The 18,744-nt window shown below is 36.9% G+C and overlaps 1 protein-coding gene across 1 annotated transcript in view; it reads right to left on the reverse strand.

The window, feature by feature from the left end:
- The window catches only part of GLA1 (Folylpolyglutamate synthetase family protein), a 50,786-nt gene that overhangs the window by 17,071 nt on the left and 14,971 nt on the right, over positions 1–18,744 (reverse strand). Inside the window, exon 5 of the mRNA XM_090009855.1 lies at positions 5,126–5,287. Coding sequence (XP_089865981.1) covers positions 5,126–5,287 — 162 coding nt within the window. The remainder of the gene's footprint in view (positions 1–5,125; positions 5,288–18,744) is intronic.

Genomic DNA, 18,744 nt, shown 5'->3' on the forward strand with positions numbered 1-18,744 from the left:
AAATCTTCTCTCTGTTTCTCAACTCTCGGACCATGGCTGTGATATTAAATTTTCACGTGATAAATGTTTAATACAGGATCGCCTGTCCGGGAAATTGATTGGGGAAGGCTTTAGAAAAGGCGATTTATACTATATGGAATCTCTTCAAGTTTCAAAATCTTTTTGTAATGTTGCCCGAAACAAAGATATAAATGTGTGGCACAAAAGACTTGGTCATCCTAATATCATCAAGTTATCTTATTTGCATTTTGCAAAGGACCTATGTAAAAGTTCTTTTTCTTGTAATGATTGTATTCTCGGAAAAATGCAAAGTTTACCTTTTGAGCAAAGAACTATGTTCTCATCTAAACCCTTTGAAATTGTTCATTCCGATGTTTGGGGACCCGCACCTGTTGTCTCAAAAGGAGGCTTTTCTTATTATGTTATTTTTGTGGATGATTTCTCTAGATATTCATGGATCTTTTTTCTTAAATTCAAACATGAAGTTTTTTCGTGCTTTATAACCTTCCATTCAATGATCAAGAATCAATTTAACATTAACATAAAGATTTTTAGAAGTGATTCTGGAGGAGAATATCTCTCCAACCAATTTAAAATATATCTTGAAGATCACGGAATCATTCACCAAAGATCTTGTCCTAAAACCCCTCAACAGAATGGGTTGGCCGAAAGAAAACATAGGCATATCATTGAGACCACTAGAACCCTTCTTATTTCCCAAAACATCCCTAAAAATTTTTGGGCTGAAGCAGCTCTTGCTTCTGTTTATCTGATAAATCGCTTGCCTTCTAGAATATTAGGAAAAATATCCCCTTTTGAGATTTTATATAAACTCGAACCGGATTATAATAGGTTACGAGTCTTCGGGTGTAAGTGTTTCATACTTACGGATAAGAATGACAAACTCTCTCCCAAGGCTATCCCCTGCACTTTTCTTGGATATTCTGAAACTCAAAAGGGATTTCGGTGTTATGATCTTCGAGAAGATAAGTTATATGTCTCTAGAAATGTAACTTTTTTGGAAAATGAAAGCGGATTTGAAAAAAATGTTTCTCAACAAGAAAATTTTGATTATTCCTTCCTTTTTGACTTATTGTCTAGTAATGATGATACATCTAGTGATGATGATGTATCATCAAACCATGATGAGGACATTGAGGGTGATGTCGAAGAGCATAACCAACAAGAAGGCAGGATTTCAAGTGATCCAATAACATACTCACGCAGAAACCAAGACACCTTTAGAAGTGCTATTGATCAATATATTGAACTTGTTCCTGTTCTCGATCACCGAAGATCTGAGAGGAATAGGAGACCTCCCACTTGTTTTGTCTCCTTTGATTCCTTTTCACCCCGATATAGGGCTTGTCTTAGTGCCATTCATTCTTATTTTGAACCAAGAAATTTTGAAGAAGCAAAAAAATGTATAGAATGGCAAGAAGCTATGCAAAATGAACTTAATGCTCTTAAAAGGGCTGAAACTTGGGATTTCCAAACTCTACCCATAGGAAAGAAAACTATAGGCTGTCGATGGGTTTTTAAAGTTAAAACTAAGAGCGACGGATCCCTTGAAAGGTATAAGGCTCGCTTAGTTGCAAAAGGGTATGGGCAAGAGTATGGAATTGATTATGAAGAAACTTTTGCTCCTGTAGCCCGAATGGTTACAGTTAGATGTCTTATCACTATTGCATCTATTAAAAATTGAAATATTTTTCAAATGGATGTGAAAAATGCCTTTTTAAATGGTGATCTTAATGAAGAAGTGTATATGGATGCTCCACCTGGCATGGAGATCCCTAAAGATAAAGTTCTTCGTCTTCGAAAGGCCTTTTATGGTTTGAAACAGGCCCCCAAAGCCTGGTATGACAGATTTACCAGTGTAATGCTGGAAAATGATTTCTCCTCATGTTATACTGACACTGCTCTATTTACTAGAAAATCTAAGGCAGGGATTGTAATATTATTACTATATGTTGATGACATGTTAATTACAGGTGATGATGTTCAAGGAGTCAAGGGTATTAAGTCCGTCTTGACTTCAAAATTTGAGATGTCAGACTTAGGTTTTCTGACATATTTTCTTGGAATTGAGGTTGCCTATTCGCAACGTGGTTATTTTTTATCTCAGTCTAAGCTTGCTTGTGAGATTATTGACAGATCAGGAATTTCTGATGACAAAGTATGTGAAACCCCTGAAGTTGTGGGAGCAAAAATTAAGATTAACGACGGTGTTCCTCTAATCGATCATATTCCTTACAGACAGTTGGTAGGTTCTTTAATGTATCTCAGCATTACTCGACCCGATTTGTCACATGCTATACATATCGCCAGCCAGTTTCAGCATGCTCCTACAACCGTTCATATGAGTGTTATGTTTCGCATCATCAGATATTTGAAGGGAACGGTAAGGGAGTATTCTTATCCTCTTCTTCTGAATTAAAATTGATTGCTTATATTCACTCAGATTGGGGAGGTGACCCTAGTAACCGTCACTCCACCACTGGTTTTTGTATTTTCTTAGGAGAATCTTTGATCTCGTGGCGATGTAAAAAGCAACAGAAGGTCTCCTTATCATCCACTGAAGCTGAATACAGAGCCATGGCATCTACCACCATGGAAATAGTATGGATTCGACGTCTTTTGGAAGATATGGGAGTAGTTGTCAAAGAACCAACAAAGCTATGCTGTGACAATAAAAGTGTAATCTACATTGCCAAGAACCACACATTTCACGAGCGAACAAAGCATATAGAGATGGACTGCCATTATGTCAGGGAAGAATACTTGAAGAAGGTCATTGATCTACCATACGTGACGTCTGGGTATCAACTTGCGGACTTCTTCACAAAAGCTCTTTGTTCGCCTAGATTTCATTTTCTTCTTGACAAACTTGCTGTTATCACACCGTAAGTTTGAGGGGGGGTGTTAAAATGTATACTCAAAAACATTATTGTAAGTATAAATATATATACTTATATACATAGAGATACGTATACATATGTTATATGTATACGTATCTCTATATATAAGTATATATATTTATACATTTTTCTCTTTTTACCCGAAAAGGGTATTTTAGTCCTTTTATATTTTGCGCATATTCCATTTGGAATATGCTGTAATTTTTCCCTTTATTTTTTAATTCCTTTTATTTTTATTTTTTCCTTTTTGTATTTCCAAAAAGGTGCATTGGGGGTCTCCCCAATAGAGTCGTTGGGGAGCCCCCAACGGTCACAATTGTGACCGTTGGGAGCTCCCCAACGACTCCTTTGGGGAGCCCCCTCTTGCACCTCTCCTTTCTTGTATAAATAGGGGTGTTACCCCTTGTTGTAACATAAGCTTGAGAGTCTCAAGCATTTGCTTTTATTTATGAAATACATGCATTATTGCATGTTTATTATTTATACGCTTTTTGCGTATTTTGTTCAAGTGTTGTGAGAGTGCTTTCATGCACTTCTTTTATAAAGTATTTGTGCTTGTATGCGTATTGTCTCTTCGTAGACAATTTCACACTTCCTTTCATGCTTCCCGCTCACTTCTCATGTAATTTATTTAAATTGGCAACTATCATTTTTAAATTTGAGAAGAATTTAATTCTTACACTATGAAATCACAAAATTTAAGAATAATCATTTTTATTTTAGTTTTTATTTCTTTCTCATTTGATTTGTATTTTTCTTCCTATTTGATCCCATATTACTTCCTCTTTTATTCCTATTTCGTTTTTAAATTGATTCCTCACTTCCCGCTTCTTATAAATTTTGAAATATCTTGCTTCTCGCTTCCGCTTCTTGTTTCCCGTTTTCGCTTCCTAGTCTGGTAACCTTGGTTATGAGTAGACTGTTGGACCTTCGACTATTCCCTTATAGTGAGGATTTCATGCACAAAGAGGCCGAACCTATAAGCTCCAGCTGGATCAATGTTATGTAAAACACATAGTCATCATGTATCAAACATTTTCATGATACTTCCCAAGGTTAGGCTTGGATCCACAACATGGTTAGGATTATGCTGATTTATTACATACAATTTACTTATTTAGTTCATAAATTTAATTTTGATTTTTTTTATAGATAGCTTTATCATTGAGCTACTATTATAAGCATTTCCATTCTCACTATGTATGATTATAACTACTATTGGCAAGTACAGTTATCTTTTTTGGTAAATATAAAATAAACAACCAAGATCATAAGAGAAACAGATAAAGTTAGGGATACGATGTTGACCATGTTCAACACAGGTTTTTATGTTCATGAAGTGACGTGGTGTGTCTACTGTCATATTGTGCCCACACAAGATACACATGCTAAGTGAAGTATTCAGTGACATAGCTCAATGCTATTAGGGGGCTCAATCAAAGAACAAGCCCACAACAAGCTGATGTATATTGCCTCAATCTTTTCTCATTTGTTCTCATCGTCTAGTGGCATATCCCTCCCTTTATTGTTGACAAAAGTGCCCCTCAAACATTGTTGTCAACAGGCAGGCATTTGTTTTATTATCCATAGAAACTCTGAGTCTATAGATAAATACTCTTTTCATCCCACTCCTTGATGCCCCCTGGAAGGCCTTGTGAATATTTTGTGATGGAAACAAAAAATTAAAGACAAACATTCTTGAACCTATTTAGGATTATTAACTTGCAGTTGAACCCCTCCATTGGCCCTACCTTTTCGTCTCTCCATGTCTGAATCTTTTACTCTCCCTCCACAAGACCCTACTTGTCTTTCTTGCCAAAGCCATGATAAAGAAGCATTTTATTTTCCTTTTTCATATAAACAAGCCTCCCTTTCATGAATGATTTTCAATGTTATACACCATAGTGAGAAATACCGACTTCCTATGCACCACACCAGTACCTCAAAAGGAGGTGCTCCCTATAATGCTAATGGTGGCTGCCCATTGCATTATTTCAGGAATAGTTAGGATGCAAAGAAAGTTTGACCTCTAGAAAAACTATTGTATATAACAGCTAATGCAAATGTAGGAATAAAAGAATCCATACAGCTTGTCTATATAATCACAAGACACATTTTCCAATACAGTAATCAGGAAAGCATTAATAAACCAACCTTGTCAATTTACTGAAATTTAAATATGCAAAATTCACATAAATATTCACCGGGCGTCCTTGTTTGATGATACCAGACTTTGCTATAGCAATGCTTTCCAAGGAACCTCCCAGTGCACTCAAATGTTCCTCACCAATTGTGGTTATAACTGAAGCAGCAATACCAGTGCCATGTAGAACGTTTGTTGCATCACGTGCTCCCCCAAGGCCCGCCTGTCATCCAAGAGAGAATATAGTGATGTTAGATTAATTCATTAGGCTTCTACATGACATGGTCAGTGATCACATAAAGATAAAAGGGATCGAAAGAACAACCCTATTCCAGAAGAAACTCTATCATAGAAGAACTAGATGAGAAGATTCAAGTACTCATGGGATATATCACGTAATGTATGTACAACTTGAAAGCCAGACCGGAGCTGTAAATGGTATGAGATTGTAGAAACAAAGGAAATTCATTAATTATTAGCACAAAAGTAATTAACTTTGTGTTTATCCTCATAAGGAATAAACTAAACTGTGTTGAAGAAGAAATCAAAATGTCAAAAGCACAACAAACGATGCAAAATGAAAAAGAGAAATCTACATAATGCATAAAGAAAAGGAAAAAGGGCATCAATGTTGTCACCATCATAGTCACAAATCTCGCCGATATATTAAATTTCTCGCAAATTAAACACAATATAATAAAAAAAGATATACGTAAAAACTTCTTCTTTATCAGAAGTCATTCAATGCTGAGTTGGCATTGGGTGACGCATGTTGGCAGCATTGGAATGCTACATGCTTGCCTTGCACGGTACGATAGCAAATCCTTATGGGGGGGGGACCCTCCTTTCATAACAGGTGAGAGGGCCCTCCCGCCCCTACTCCCTTCAATATGAGACTATTCATGCAGCCCATTAAACTCTAAAGATTGTATCTTATATGTTATTTTCTTGTAAACTTTCCTCGTCTCATTAACTAAGCCACCGTATATTATATGGTATTTTGTAAAATGCCCCTCACCCCATTGCTCAAACTACTTTATGTTGTATAGTATTTTCATAAACACCCTTTACATCATTTCCAAAACCACCTTCTCTCTCTCTCTCTCTCTCTCTCTCTCTCTCTCTCTCTCTCTCTCTCTCTCTCTCTCTCTCTCTCTATATATATATATATATATATATATATATATATATATATATATATATATATATATATATATATATATATATATATGTGTGTGTGTGTGTGTGTGTGTGTGTGTGTTATTTTTCAACTTGCCGAGATTTTTTCAAATTTTTTTTTGAGAAAAACTCACTTTTTGAAAATCTCCCGAGATATTCCCTTGCCGAGAATATCTCGAGAACGAGATTTGTGACTATAGTCACCATAATATGAATACAAAAATGAGATACAATAGATTTTGGTTTTGACCCAAACCAACCAACTTTTTTCAATTCTTCAGTACTGCTCAGATCTGGACTGTGCCTTAGTAGGGTATTTTTTACTATAGTTACAAATGTAGATCTCAGCTATATCGGCGAAATCCTAGGATATTTATAGGTTTCAATAAATCTCACAAAAATCTCAAATTTTAGAAATAAAATGAAATAATTGAAAAAAAGGATAAAACAGAAAATATGTATAAACATAAAAAATATGAAGGATTGCACATTGCAGAGAACTCTGTATAAGTTAAAGCCAGCTCACAAGCTTGGTTCTCTCATCTAAGTGATTTTCTCTAGTTATTGGGTTTTACAGGGGCCAAAACTGATAGTTTTCTATTTATATTAAAAAATGAAACGTGGTGTATATTCTCATTTATGTGGATGATATCATAATAACTGGGAACTCAACTGAATATATCCAACAACACATATCCAAATTGGGAACTGAATTTGCTCTAAAAAATCTAGGTCCTCTTCACCATGTTCTTTAGTATAGAAGCTACTCATACCAAACATGGTCTTGTATAGCATTGACACCACCTTCGTTTGCAGCTACTGGATCTAAATTTAATAATCCTACATTGTATAGAAGTATTGTGAGTGCCTTGCAATAGGAGGCCACGACTAGACCAAATATTACGGGTGGGCAACGTCCAACTGGCCCGCTAATGGCCCAGGCCAACCGGGCCAGGCTGGCCAATTGGGAAATCCTTGGCCCACAACCCGCCCGTTAGGCCTGTGGGCCTAATTGGATCTGGTCAGGTCGGGCCGGGCAGGATATATATACATAAAAATTCACACACACACACACACACACACACACACACACACACACACACACACACACACACACACACACACACACACACACATATATATATATATATATGTGTGTGTGTGTGTGTGTGTGTGTGTGTGTGTGTGTGTGTGTGTTCAGGCCAAACCAGGCCCAAATTTAGATGCCCAGGTCTGGCCCATGGCGGGCTGGCCTACGGGTTACCCAGCCCATTGCCTGTGAAGACTATTGTGTGCCTCCGTTTGTGTGTCCTTCTGCACAAAGAAAATAGAGAAGAAAGAAAAGAATAGGAGATGAACTGAGTTCGTGCCCTAGCAGGGACGCCTCTCTTGAATATATATTAAGTGAGAAAAATACATGACAAAATACAATAATACCCTTTTGGTATGAACTAATTTACAACACAGAGAAATACCCATAATACCCTCACGTGTATTTCTAACAGCCCCCCCTCAAACTGTGCATGGTTGTTGAATGACCATGGACAGTTTGCATTTAAGAAACCAATGACGTAAGGATGAGAGGGCTTTGGTGAAGAAATCTGTCACTTGATCCTCACCACGGATAAACATCGGTTGGATCTCTTTACTTTCTACCTTTGCCCGCACAAAATGTTGATCAATCTTCACATGTTTCATTTTTCCAAGCTGCACGGGATTAGTGGCAATGGCTACGGCACTCCGGTTATCACAATAGAGAAGTGAGAGATCTTTTGGCATAGATTAATCAACAAGTGCCTAGTCCACAAAACTTCGGTTGTGACGGCTGTCATAGCATGGTATTTTGCTTCTATACAGGACAGGGCAACGGTCTTCTGTGTCGCTGACTAGACCAAGAAATGAGGTGTTGTCCCAAAAAGATTGCATAACCTATGACAGATCGTCGGGAAGAAGGATCACTGGTCCAATCCACATTTGAGTAAGCAAGGATAACAAGATCCACCCATCATGAAGGCTAGGAGTGTGCCTCTTATAAACCAGCCCATCATTGATTGTGCCCTTCACATAACACAGAATCTGTTTTGTTGCTTCCATGTGACTGTGCCGAAGAGACTGCATAAAACAAGAGACTTGATTGGTAGCAAATACCAAGTCAGGCCTCGTAAAGGTTAGATACTGGAGGGCTCCAACTAGACTTCGGAACTGTTCGGGATGAGACAGGAGAGGGTCCTGAGGGTTATTATCTACAAACTTAATGCTGACTGCGGTGGAAGTAAGAACTGGTTTACATTCTACCATCCCAAAGCGAGAAAGGATGTCTAGAGCATATTTTCACTGAGATAGAACAAGAGAACGGTTTTTGTGATCAACCTCAATACTGAGAAAATACCTCAAGTCTTTCATATGAAACTGCTTATTAAGCATGGATTTCACCTCAGTAATTTTGGTTGCATCACTGTATGTAATAACAAGATCATCCAATATAGACAAGAATGATGGTAATGTAAAGTTGATTTGAATGTACAAATAAAGAATAATTACACTAGCTTCGAACAAAACCAAAGAATCGAACAACGGCACTAGAAGTCTCAAACCACGCACGAGAGGCTTGCTTCAGACTATAGATGGCCTTTCGTACGCGAAGAACCATGGTCTTGGGATTAGCCTCGGGATACCCAGGGGGTGTTCCACGAACACTTCTTCATGTAATGCACCATGTAGAAACTCCTTTTTTACATCCATCTGACTAAGGTTTCATCCATATATAGTGGCTAGAGAGAGAACCACACGAATAGTACCCATGCGCACAACAGAACTAAATGTCTCATCAAAATCTAGGTCATGTTCTTGAGTATACCCTTTTGCCACTAATCTTGCCTTGTACTACTCAATGCTACCATCAGCCGTATATTTGATTTTATAGATGCAGCGAGATCCAACAATATTCTTATTGATAGGCTTGGGCACTACTTCCCAAGTATCACACTCATGAAGCGCTAAAATTTCATCGATCATGGCTTCAATCCATTTGGGGTGATGCCGAGCTTCATGATAAAATTTGGGTTCTTGATCAGAGTCAAGGGTTGCAGCAAAAACATGAAACTCAATAGAGAAAGAATTATAGCTTACCCAAGAGTGTGGTGGATGTCTAACTCGAGCAAACGGTATAGGCTGATCGGAATGAGAGACATGTCCTAGCTCAACTACAGCAAGGGATGGATATTCTGATAATAGAGGAGGTATGTATTAGACGGTGTACTTGTTTTGTATTTAAGTTTGGATCCAGATCCGGATCCAAACTACTTGTATGTACCATGTCCACAACATAATGGCATACTTGTAAATACCCTCAACTTGTCAGGGTTATTGTGAAGGCTATGTATTAGGGCTTTTGCCTATATATTTTTGGTTGCATGTGTTATGTTCATATTGACTCTTCTCTGCGAAACAAATTTCAGGTTAAGGCATCCAAGTGTAGATTTGTCGGATATGCAAATCACCACAAAGGGTACAGGTGATCCTGACAGCAGACGAATTAAGATATCTAGGAATGTAGTTTTTGATGAAAATGATTTTGGAGATGGAGAATATGTTTCTGCTCAAACCAATATGAATGCGCTATTTTATGATCCATGGCTCAGTGCAGAGCTCTTCCTTGCAACCAACAATGAGTGTTCTTCTTCCTGTGCTCAATGAACATCCTGTCAAGATGAATACAGTGGCATACAGGAACTTGAAATAGAACATCCTCCAGAGATTAACAAATTTGTTGGGCAAGTTTATAGGAGAAGAGAAAGGGACTCACTCTTGACTTTGGATGATATTGAACAAGAAGAGCCTATGTTTCATCTATCCAACGACATTACTTCTCCAATTTCTAATACAGTAGCAATTCTGATCAGACGATCTGAAAAAGCTCGGCATCCTATTGAAAGGTGGGTTAGTTATGAGAATTTCACCATGGATTTTCAGTTATTTTGTCACAGATTGAGAAAGAGACAGAGCCTAGACATTTTCATCAAGCCATTAATTCCAAAAAATGGATTCAAGCTATGAATGAAGAGATAGAAGCTTTGTATCAGTGTCAAACATGGACAGTTGTCCCTCGACCTCCAGATAAAAATGTTGTTGGCTCACGATGGGTCTACAAGATCAAATACAAACCGGATGGGAGTGTTGAACGATACAAAGCTCGTCTCGTAGCAAAGGGATTCACTCAAGAGTTTGGACAGGACTATGATGAAACTTTTAGTCCAGTTGTGAAAATGGGCACAATTCGCATTGTTCTTTCATTGGTTGTAGATTATGGTTGGAGAACAAGTCAGCTAGATGTGAAGAATGCCTTTCTTCATGAGGATTTGAAGGAAGAAGTATACATGGAACAACCGCCAGGATATACAGAAGGAGATTCAAAGGAGTATGTATGCAGATTAAATCGAGCACTTTATGGACTGAAACAAGCATCTTGATCTTGATTTGAGAGTTTCTCTTTAGAAATTCAAAGACATGGTTTCTATCAATCGCAATTGGATCACTCCCTCTTTATTCTTCGAGGTAACGAGTTTACTACCTTCTTGTTCATATATGTTGATGATATAATTATTACAGGAAGTAGTGAGAATCATGTTCAAGAAACTAAAGATTTTCTGAGTCAAAGGTTCAAAATGAAGGACCTTGAAAACCTTCGGTACTTTCTTGGAGTAGAGGTGGATAATCAAGGAAATAAACTTACTTTGACCCATCATAAATACACCGTGGATCTCTTAGAAAATGGTGGAATGAAAGATTGCAAGCCTCTTGCTACTCCTAGTGTGCTTAACCAGAAACTAAGTGTGCAAGACAGAGACTTGTATCATGATCCCACCAAATATCGGAGTCTAGTGGGAATGCTTCAATATCTTACTTTTACCAGGCCCGATATTACATATTCAGTTAATCAAGTTTATCAATTCATGCATGAGCCAAGGACGGGATACATGGATGCAGTAAAAAAGATATTGAGGTACTTGAAGAGTACTGTTGGAGATGGACTTTTGTACACCAAAAAGCAGATCCATGAATGTTGCTCATGACATCATTGCTTATTCAGATGCAGACTGGAGCGGAGATCCTGATGATCGAAAGTCAGTTTCAGGGTATGGCGTTTTCATTGGTGTCAATCTTGTTTCCTGGAGTAGTAGAAAACAGAAAGCAGTGGCTAGATCTAGCACAGAAGCAGAATACAGGGCGATGGCTGCTGCTACAGCAGAAGTAACATGGACTAGATATTTGTTAACAGAGCTAAAAGAGCCGATTGCTAGTCGTTCTCTCTTTTGTGACAACCAAAGTGCTATTCAAATATCTCTTAATCTCATTCATCACAGCAAGACCAAGCACATTGAGATTGATCAGCATTTTATCAGGTAGAAGATTGAAGAAAAAGATATTGAGCCCCATTATATTAGAACAGAAGACCAAGTGCTTATTTGTTCACTAAAGGACTCACAAAGTGTCGTTTTTGGTTTCTAAAGAGCAAGTTGTCCATGATCCAAAATCATGCACAACTTGAGGGAGACTATTAGAGAGTGTACTTGTTTTGTATTTAAGTTTGGATCCAGATCCAAATCCAAACTACTTGTATGTACCATGTACACAACATAATGGCATACTTGTAAATACCCTCAACTTGTTAAGGTTATTGTAAAGGCTATGTATTAGGGCTTTTGCCTATATATTAATGAAATAGGTCACGGTTTCTCATTATAAAAAAACGTGACTCATTGCAGCCTCTCTCTCTTCCTTCTCTTAATTTCTCGTTCGCAGGTTCTGGAGAAAACTCACAGTATGGCAGCAGCATTAGGAGTCGGTTCACTAGTAGGGGGCTAAACCATATCTTCCTTGGGAGCATTATGATGACACATGTGATACATGTGTAGATAAAAGGTGAAAGGAGTACATTGTTGTGAGAAATTTGATGATACACTCAAGTTCATTGCAGCCAGTGTTATCAAAAATGCGCCTTGAGGCGTCGCCTTGAGGCGAGGCCCTCTGCGCCTCAAGATGCCAGCCTAAGGCGTGAGAAGCAAAATAAGTTTACTTTTATTAATCAGTTTCAGTATTTATTAGTTTCTTTATTTATTTACTTTTTATTAGTTCCTTTCTTTTTATATGTTAATCTCATATATTTTAACTTTTACAGGTTAATCTCATATTATGTAATCAGTTACAGATTCCATTTATGTAATCAGTTACAGATTCTAGTTATGTAATCAGTTTCTTAGTTACAGATTCCAGTTATGTAATCAGTTTCTTAGTTACTTTTATTAATCAGTTTCAGTTTCTTAGTTACTTTTATATGTTATATTTATTAGTTTCTTTATTTATTTACTTTTTATTAGTTTCTTTACTTTTTATATGTTAATCTCATATATTTTAACTTTTATAGATTAATCTCATATTTTTTAGTACTTATTTAAGATTTTCTATTGCTTATTGGTTGTTGCTTTATAGGACATTATATTTTTCAATTATATGATTAGTTTTCCAGTTATGTAATCAGTTTCTTAGTTACTTTTATATGTTAATCTCATATTTTTTAGTACTTATTTGAGATTTTCTATTTCTTATTGCCTGTTACTTCATCAATAAAGCATTTCTTTATTTATTTGTATTTTTAGATATTTTTTTAGAATTTTTTTAAAGTTTTCAAAAAAAAAATTGAGGCTTACACTTTACACCTGGCCTCAGTTTTTGGTGGAGCCCCTGGCTATGCCTCAATGCTTTTCACAACACTGATTGCAGCATTATGATCAATACATGGGGTTGATAATGAAGGCTTTGGCTGCCCATCTGCTGATGACTGATCTGGGTACCATGTGACTGTTGTTGACCAGAATATTGATGACTGTTCGTGTGAACTGATTGGGCTAATGTGACTGCTGTCATTGTTGGGAGTATCAAACTCATTCTCATGAAATATAACATGTCGTGAAATAATCAATTTACCAGTAATGGGATTATAGCACTAGTATCCTTTATAAGTATCATAGTATCCAACAAACTTGCACACTTGGGCCTTAGGTGAAAATTTATCTCTCAACGAATCGTGAATATACACGAAACACTTACTCCCAAAGGTCATTAAGAGAGAGTAATCAGGTTGCTGCCCATGAATCATAAAGGAGAGTATTCTCCGAGAAGAGTAAGTGGCATTCTGTTGATCAAAAAAGGTAGTTGTGTTCAAGGCCTCGGTCCACAGACTCAACTGAATTTTAGATTCATCCATAAGTGTGAGTGTAGTTTCGGATATGTGTCGGTGCTTTCTCTCAGTCACCCCATTCTGCTGATTGGTTTGTGGACAAGGCAACTCATGTTTGATCCCATGATCATCAAGATAATTGGAAAAGGCTATTAAGACTGACTGGATCATTGTGCCCATTACGAGTTTGGGTCTGGACCCGAAACCCATGTATTTATCTCAAAGTCATTGTACTGTTTGTATTGGGTCTGGATCCAATATAACATAATGTAATATCCAGACCCAACCTGTTTTCAATATAAATATAACATATAGGGCCCGATCCCATGTGTTGAGGATCGTACCACTAGTTGTTGCAGCCTCTCTCTCTCTCTCTCTCTCTCTCTCTCTCTCTCTCTCTCTCTCTCTCTCTCTCTCTCTCTCTGGCGTCTTCTCCCTCCTTTGCATCAACCCAATGTCGGTGGATACATTCTTTCATGGTATCAGAGCGGGATCGCATCTGACTTCAGTTCAAGGGCGGGAATCCAATTCCATAAAGTGTCTCAAGAGATTCGTCCTCTGTTCCAGGTTAGTAAAACCACACACACAAAAAAAATCTTTTGTTTTCTCTATCGTTTCTCTCTGTTTCCTCCATCAACACTCCTTCCTTCAAAATTGATTTTTAATTTCGATTCTTCCATCTATTTTTTTTTTTTTTGGATTTGCTTCTCTTCTTATTGATTCTTTATTTCAATTCAATCTTTGGGTTTTCAAATCTGATTTTGTTCCAAATCTGTTTCTCTTCTCTTCCTATTGCAAAAAAAAAAACTTTTTTACCCACCTTCATCGTTGATTCTAGATCTGATTGGTGCATCAGATCTAATTGGTGCAAACTCTGTCTCGCATTAATATCAATTCTGACGTGAACAGTCATCTTACAGAACTTCTTGATTTTCAAACTCGTATACCCAATTTTCGTCAGACCTGACGTTACAGTTTTGGAGTCTGTGATAGATCTGTCGAGATTCTGACCAGTACAAATTGTGCAGTCCACTAAAGGTATTAGAGAAACAGTGACCCGTATTTAAAAAAAAAAAAAGGGCGTGAACTCCGATTGCTTCTCTAACTTGTGGGATTGTCTTGCTGATATATTTCTTGTTCTTCTCTTCAATTCCATTTATTCTTATTCCTTTCATGGATTCTCCTTCTCTTCCATCTAGCTTCCTTGGTCAACTTATTTCCAAAAAACTCACCAACTCGAATTACTTAACTTGGAAGAGGCAAATATTGTCTTTTATTAGGAGTTTGGATCTCTCTGGATATCTTGATGGATCTATCCCTACACCATCAGAGTTTGTTTTGCAAAAGGAGAGAGATGATAAAGGGGAGGTTTCCAACAAATTGGTTCGTAATTAGAATTCACAGTATGGAGGAGAAAGGATCGGGCGGTTGTGGCATATATTACCTCTACTCTTTCTCAAGAGGTATTAGTGGGCATTCTCGATGAATGCTCCGCTATGGAGCTATGGCAGAGGTTGGCGCAAACCTATTCACAGATTTCAGAGGCCAGAATTCTACATTTGAAGAAAGAATTTCAGCTCTTAAAGAAGGAAAACTTGTCAATTACAGAGTACATGAACAAAGTCAAGACCATCACTGATCAACTAGCCATGGTGAGTTGTGAAATTCCTGACAAAGAAAAAGTTCAACAGGCACTAAATGGTCTTGGATTTGATTATCATATGCTAGTCACATCCCTCATATGCCTTCTTTCTTTACCAAGTTTTGAGGATCTTCGCGCGAAGTTATTATAGTATGAAGTTACCATTTGAGGAAAAGATATACACTCCAGCCACCATGACGTATTGGTTACAGAGATGATGACGGGATGAGGACGTGGAGGCTTTCGAAGTAGACGTGGACAGGGAAGGAATAGTCAAGGAGGATGAGGATTGTTGCCCACGCCCAACATGTCACCTAATTCTTTCTCAAGGAATCAGAGCTCTAGAAACATATCAACATGTTTTCAATGCAACAAAAGGGGGCACATCAAAGCTAACTGTTGGTACAATCCACAGAACAAGGGAAAATTCAATGGTGCAGGATCCTCTCACAGAGGAAGAATAGGAGAAGACTCGAAGGATAATGTGAAGAATCTTCTGATATCTGCTCTTTCAAGTTTAAGCTTCAAGCAGAATGAGCAAGGAACCTGGTACATTGATTATGGGGCTGCAGCACATGTGACAGGTGATGTCGGTAAGATTTTAAAACTTGTTCCTTATCGTGAAAATTTTTATATTAAAACAGGAGATGGTACTCTTCACTCTATATCTCATACTGAAAATGTTAACCTTCCACTCCCTAATTCTTCTCTAAATTTGTCCAATGTCTATCATTCTCCAAGTATTGTCAAGAACATTGTCTCTGTCTCTAAACTTGTTGATGATACTAATTCTTCCGTTGAATTCACTTCTTCTTCTGTATGTGTCAAGGATCTTCTCACGAAGAAGACGCTCGTTGAAGGAGAACGACAAGGAAACATGTATATCCTCAAGGAACTTCCTTCTTCTTCTGTTTGTGGTGTTTTATCAAATTCATCCATCATTTAGTCAATCCAGCCAGTGTCGTCCAAAGATTGTTTTAGTTTATCTCAGTGTAATAAGCCAGAGATTTGGCATCGTCGTTTGGGTCATTGTAATGGTTCCTTCATTAAGAAACTTGTGTCGAGTGGACTTGTTCCAGAGTTTAGTCCGAGTGTTGAGTCTGTTACTTCACTTTGTTCCAGTTGTCAACTATGCAAGAGTCATGTTCTTCCTTTTAATTCAATAAATCAAAGAGCTTCAGTACCTTTTGAAATTGTGTATTCTGATGTTTGGGGTCCTGCCCCACAATCTTCTTTATCTGGTAGTCGCTACTACGTAACATTTATTGATAGCTACTCCACATATACTTGGATTTATTTTATGAAACATAAATCTGAAGTGTTCAAACTCTTTCGTTCATTTTTCGCTTCAGTCTGTAATCAATTCTCGTCTAAAATTCAGCATTTCCAATTTGAAGGAGGAGGTGAGTATCTATCAAAGGAATTTACTGAATTTCTCCAAGATAATGGAATAAGTCATTGCATATCTTGCCCACATACACTACAACAAAATGGTGTGGCGGAAAGAAAACATCGGCACATTGTGGAAAGTGCCTTGAGTATATTGTATGACGCTCACGTTCCCGTGAGTTTGTGAACTGAGGTCTTCCACTCAGCTGTGTATATCATAAATCGTCTACCCATAACACACCCAACCTTTATCCTATGATTTACATCTCCATCAATTTCTCCATACTTTTGAATGATAGATCCCAAATATTTGAAACAATCATCCACTAGTATTTCTTGCTCACCAAGCTTCACTACACTCCCATCACTACTTCGTTGCTTACTAAACCAATATTCCATATATTATGTCTTACTCTTACCCAACTTAAAACCTCTTGCTTCCAATGTCTGACATATATTAAAAAAACAATTTTCTCAGCAATTTTTTTTAAGTCTGAAAAATTAGACCAAAATGATCCTAGGTGCGTTGACCGCACCCGCGTCGCGTCGCATCGACGCGGGTGCGGCACCCTGCTAGACGAATCCCTGTGACATAGCTCTATAAAGAGTCCTAAACACTCTAAAAAAATAAATCTTGAAATTAATTAAAATTAAGTAATCATTTATTTATTTATTTAGTATTTATTAATAAATAAATACCTAGAAGCTTCCAAAAATTATATTAATGAACTAGAACACTTCTAAATTTATTTTATATGGGTTTAAGGGCTCTACTTAGAGTCTTAAACAATTTTCAAATTAAATTTTCGGAATTAAATTAAATAAATAAATTATTTATTTATTTATTTACTAATAAATATCCAGAAGCTTCCAAAAATTACTAAATTAACTTGAGAGGCTTCTTAATATTAATTAACTCCAATTTAAAGGTTTCTAATGAATTTAAAGTTGGAAAATCATTGGGTATGGATTTGGATTTGGATTTGGATCTGGATCCAAAATCCAAACTCATCTCAAAAATCCAAATGGGTCTTGAGATGGATCAATACCAGATTAATATGGGTCTTGGGTAGAGTCCATATCCATATCAATTTGGATCAAATCCATCAGATTTGGTTCGATCCAAATCCGGATCTGAACCGACAAACTGCTCAATTTTTTAAAAAATGTGATTTTTGAGTCAACCGTAGCCCGAATCAAGGAAAATAAAATATCGTTACGCTCAGAATTTTGAGACGCATCCAACGATATATAACTCGAATTTTGCTTTCGAAATTCGCCCAAAAATAACCCAAATTTCGCTTGAATTTAAAGGTCAAAAATAAAACTTTTTCTCACGCTTTAAGTGGCTCGTTTAGGCCTTGACAATGAGACCTGAGCCAAGCCCAGACTCCAAAGCATCGGCCTAAAATCAAGAATCTACCAATTTTTCTTCTATACTTAGCCAAATTTTCAAAAATCTCAAATTTAATTAAGTGTGAAAATACGCGATATTACAACAGGTTTTTCCGGTGATAGTTTTTTTTCTCATATGTGAAAAAAAAACTTATTTTTTCATCAAAAAATCATGATCTAAGAGTCGATTCTCACTAAATCTAGCATGCTACACACATCTAATGGTTCAGATCTATCATAAGACACTTCAAAACTATGGGGCAGAATGGGGCAAAACGAGAAATGAGGCCTAATATGTGCAGTTCTCATCTATATATATATATATATAAGAGAGAGAGAGAGATTTTGGATTTCTTTAAAACTCTTATTTACATGTGATGTGTTTAATGCTCAATCTGAACCTGTAGATATGTTTATAATTGCTTACTCACTAAGCAACATGCCTTGGACTGAATTAATTGAGCAAGAAATAGATAATATTTTAAAAATAATAAATAGTATTTTTTGTTTTTGCAATATTTTCAAAATGTGGGTGATATATATAATATATATATATATATAATTTTTTATATTTTTGCCGCACCCCCGCACCCATGTGACATAGGTCACAAATTGGTTGAGAAAGGAGGAAGTGAGTGACCGAGAAGAAGAAGACATTGAAACAAGAGAGAAGGTAATGCGATAATGACCCAAAACAAACAAAACTAAATATGAATCTGGTAAAGGCCCAACCAAAACAAAGTATGAATGTGAAATAACAAAGCTGATCCCATTTTTTTTTTGGGATAGTTGGATTCAGAAAGTTGTATGTAGTTCGATGACTACTCGATATTTTCAA

This window comes from Nuphar pumila, chromosome 6, assembly GCF_984573655.1.
Source record: "Nuphar pumila chromosome 6, dmNupPumi1.hap1.1, whole genome shotgun sequence".
Classification (NCBI taxonomy): Eukaryota; Viridiplantae; Streptophyta; class Magnoliopsida; order Nymphaeales; family Nymphaeaceae; genus Nuphar; species Nuphar pumila.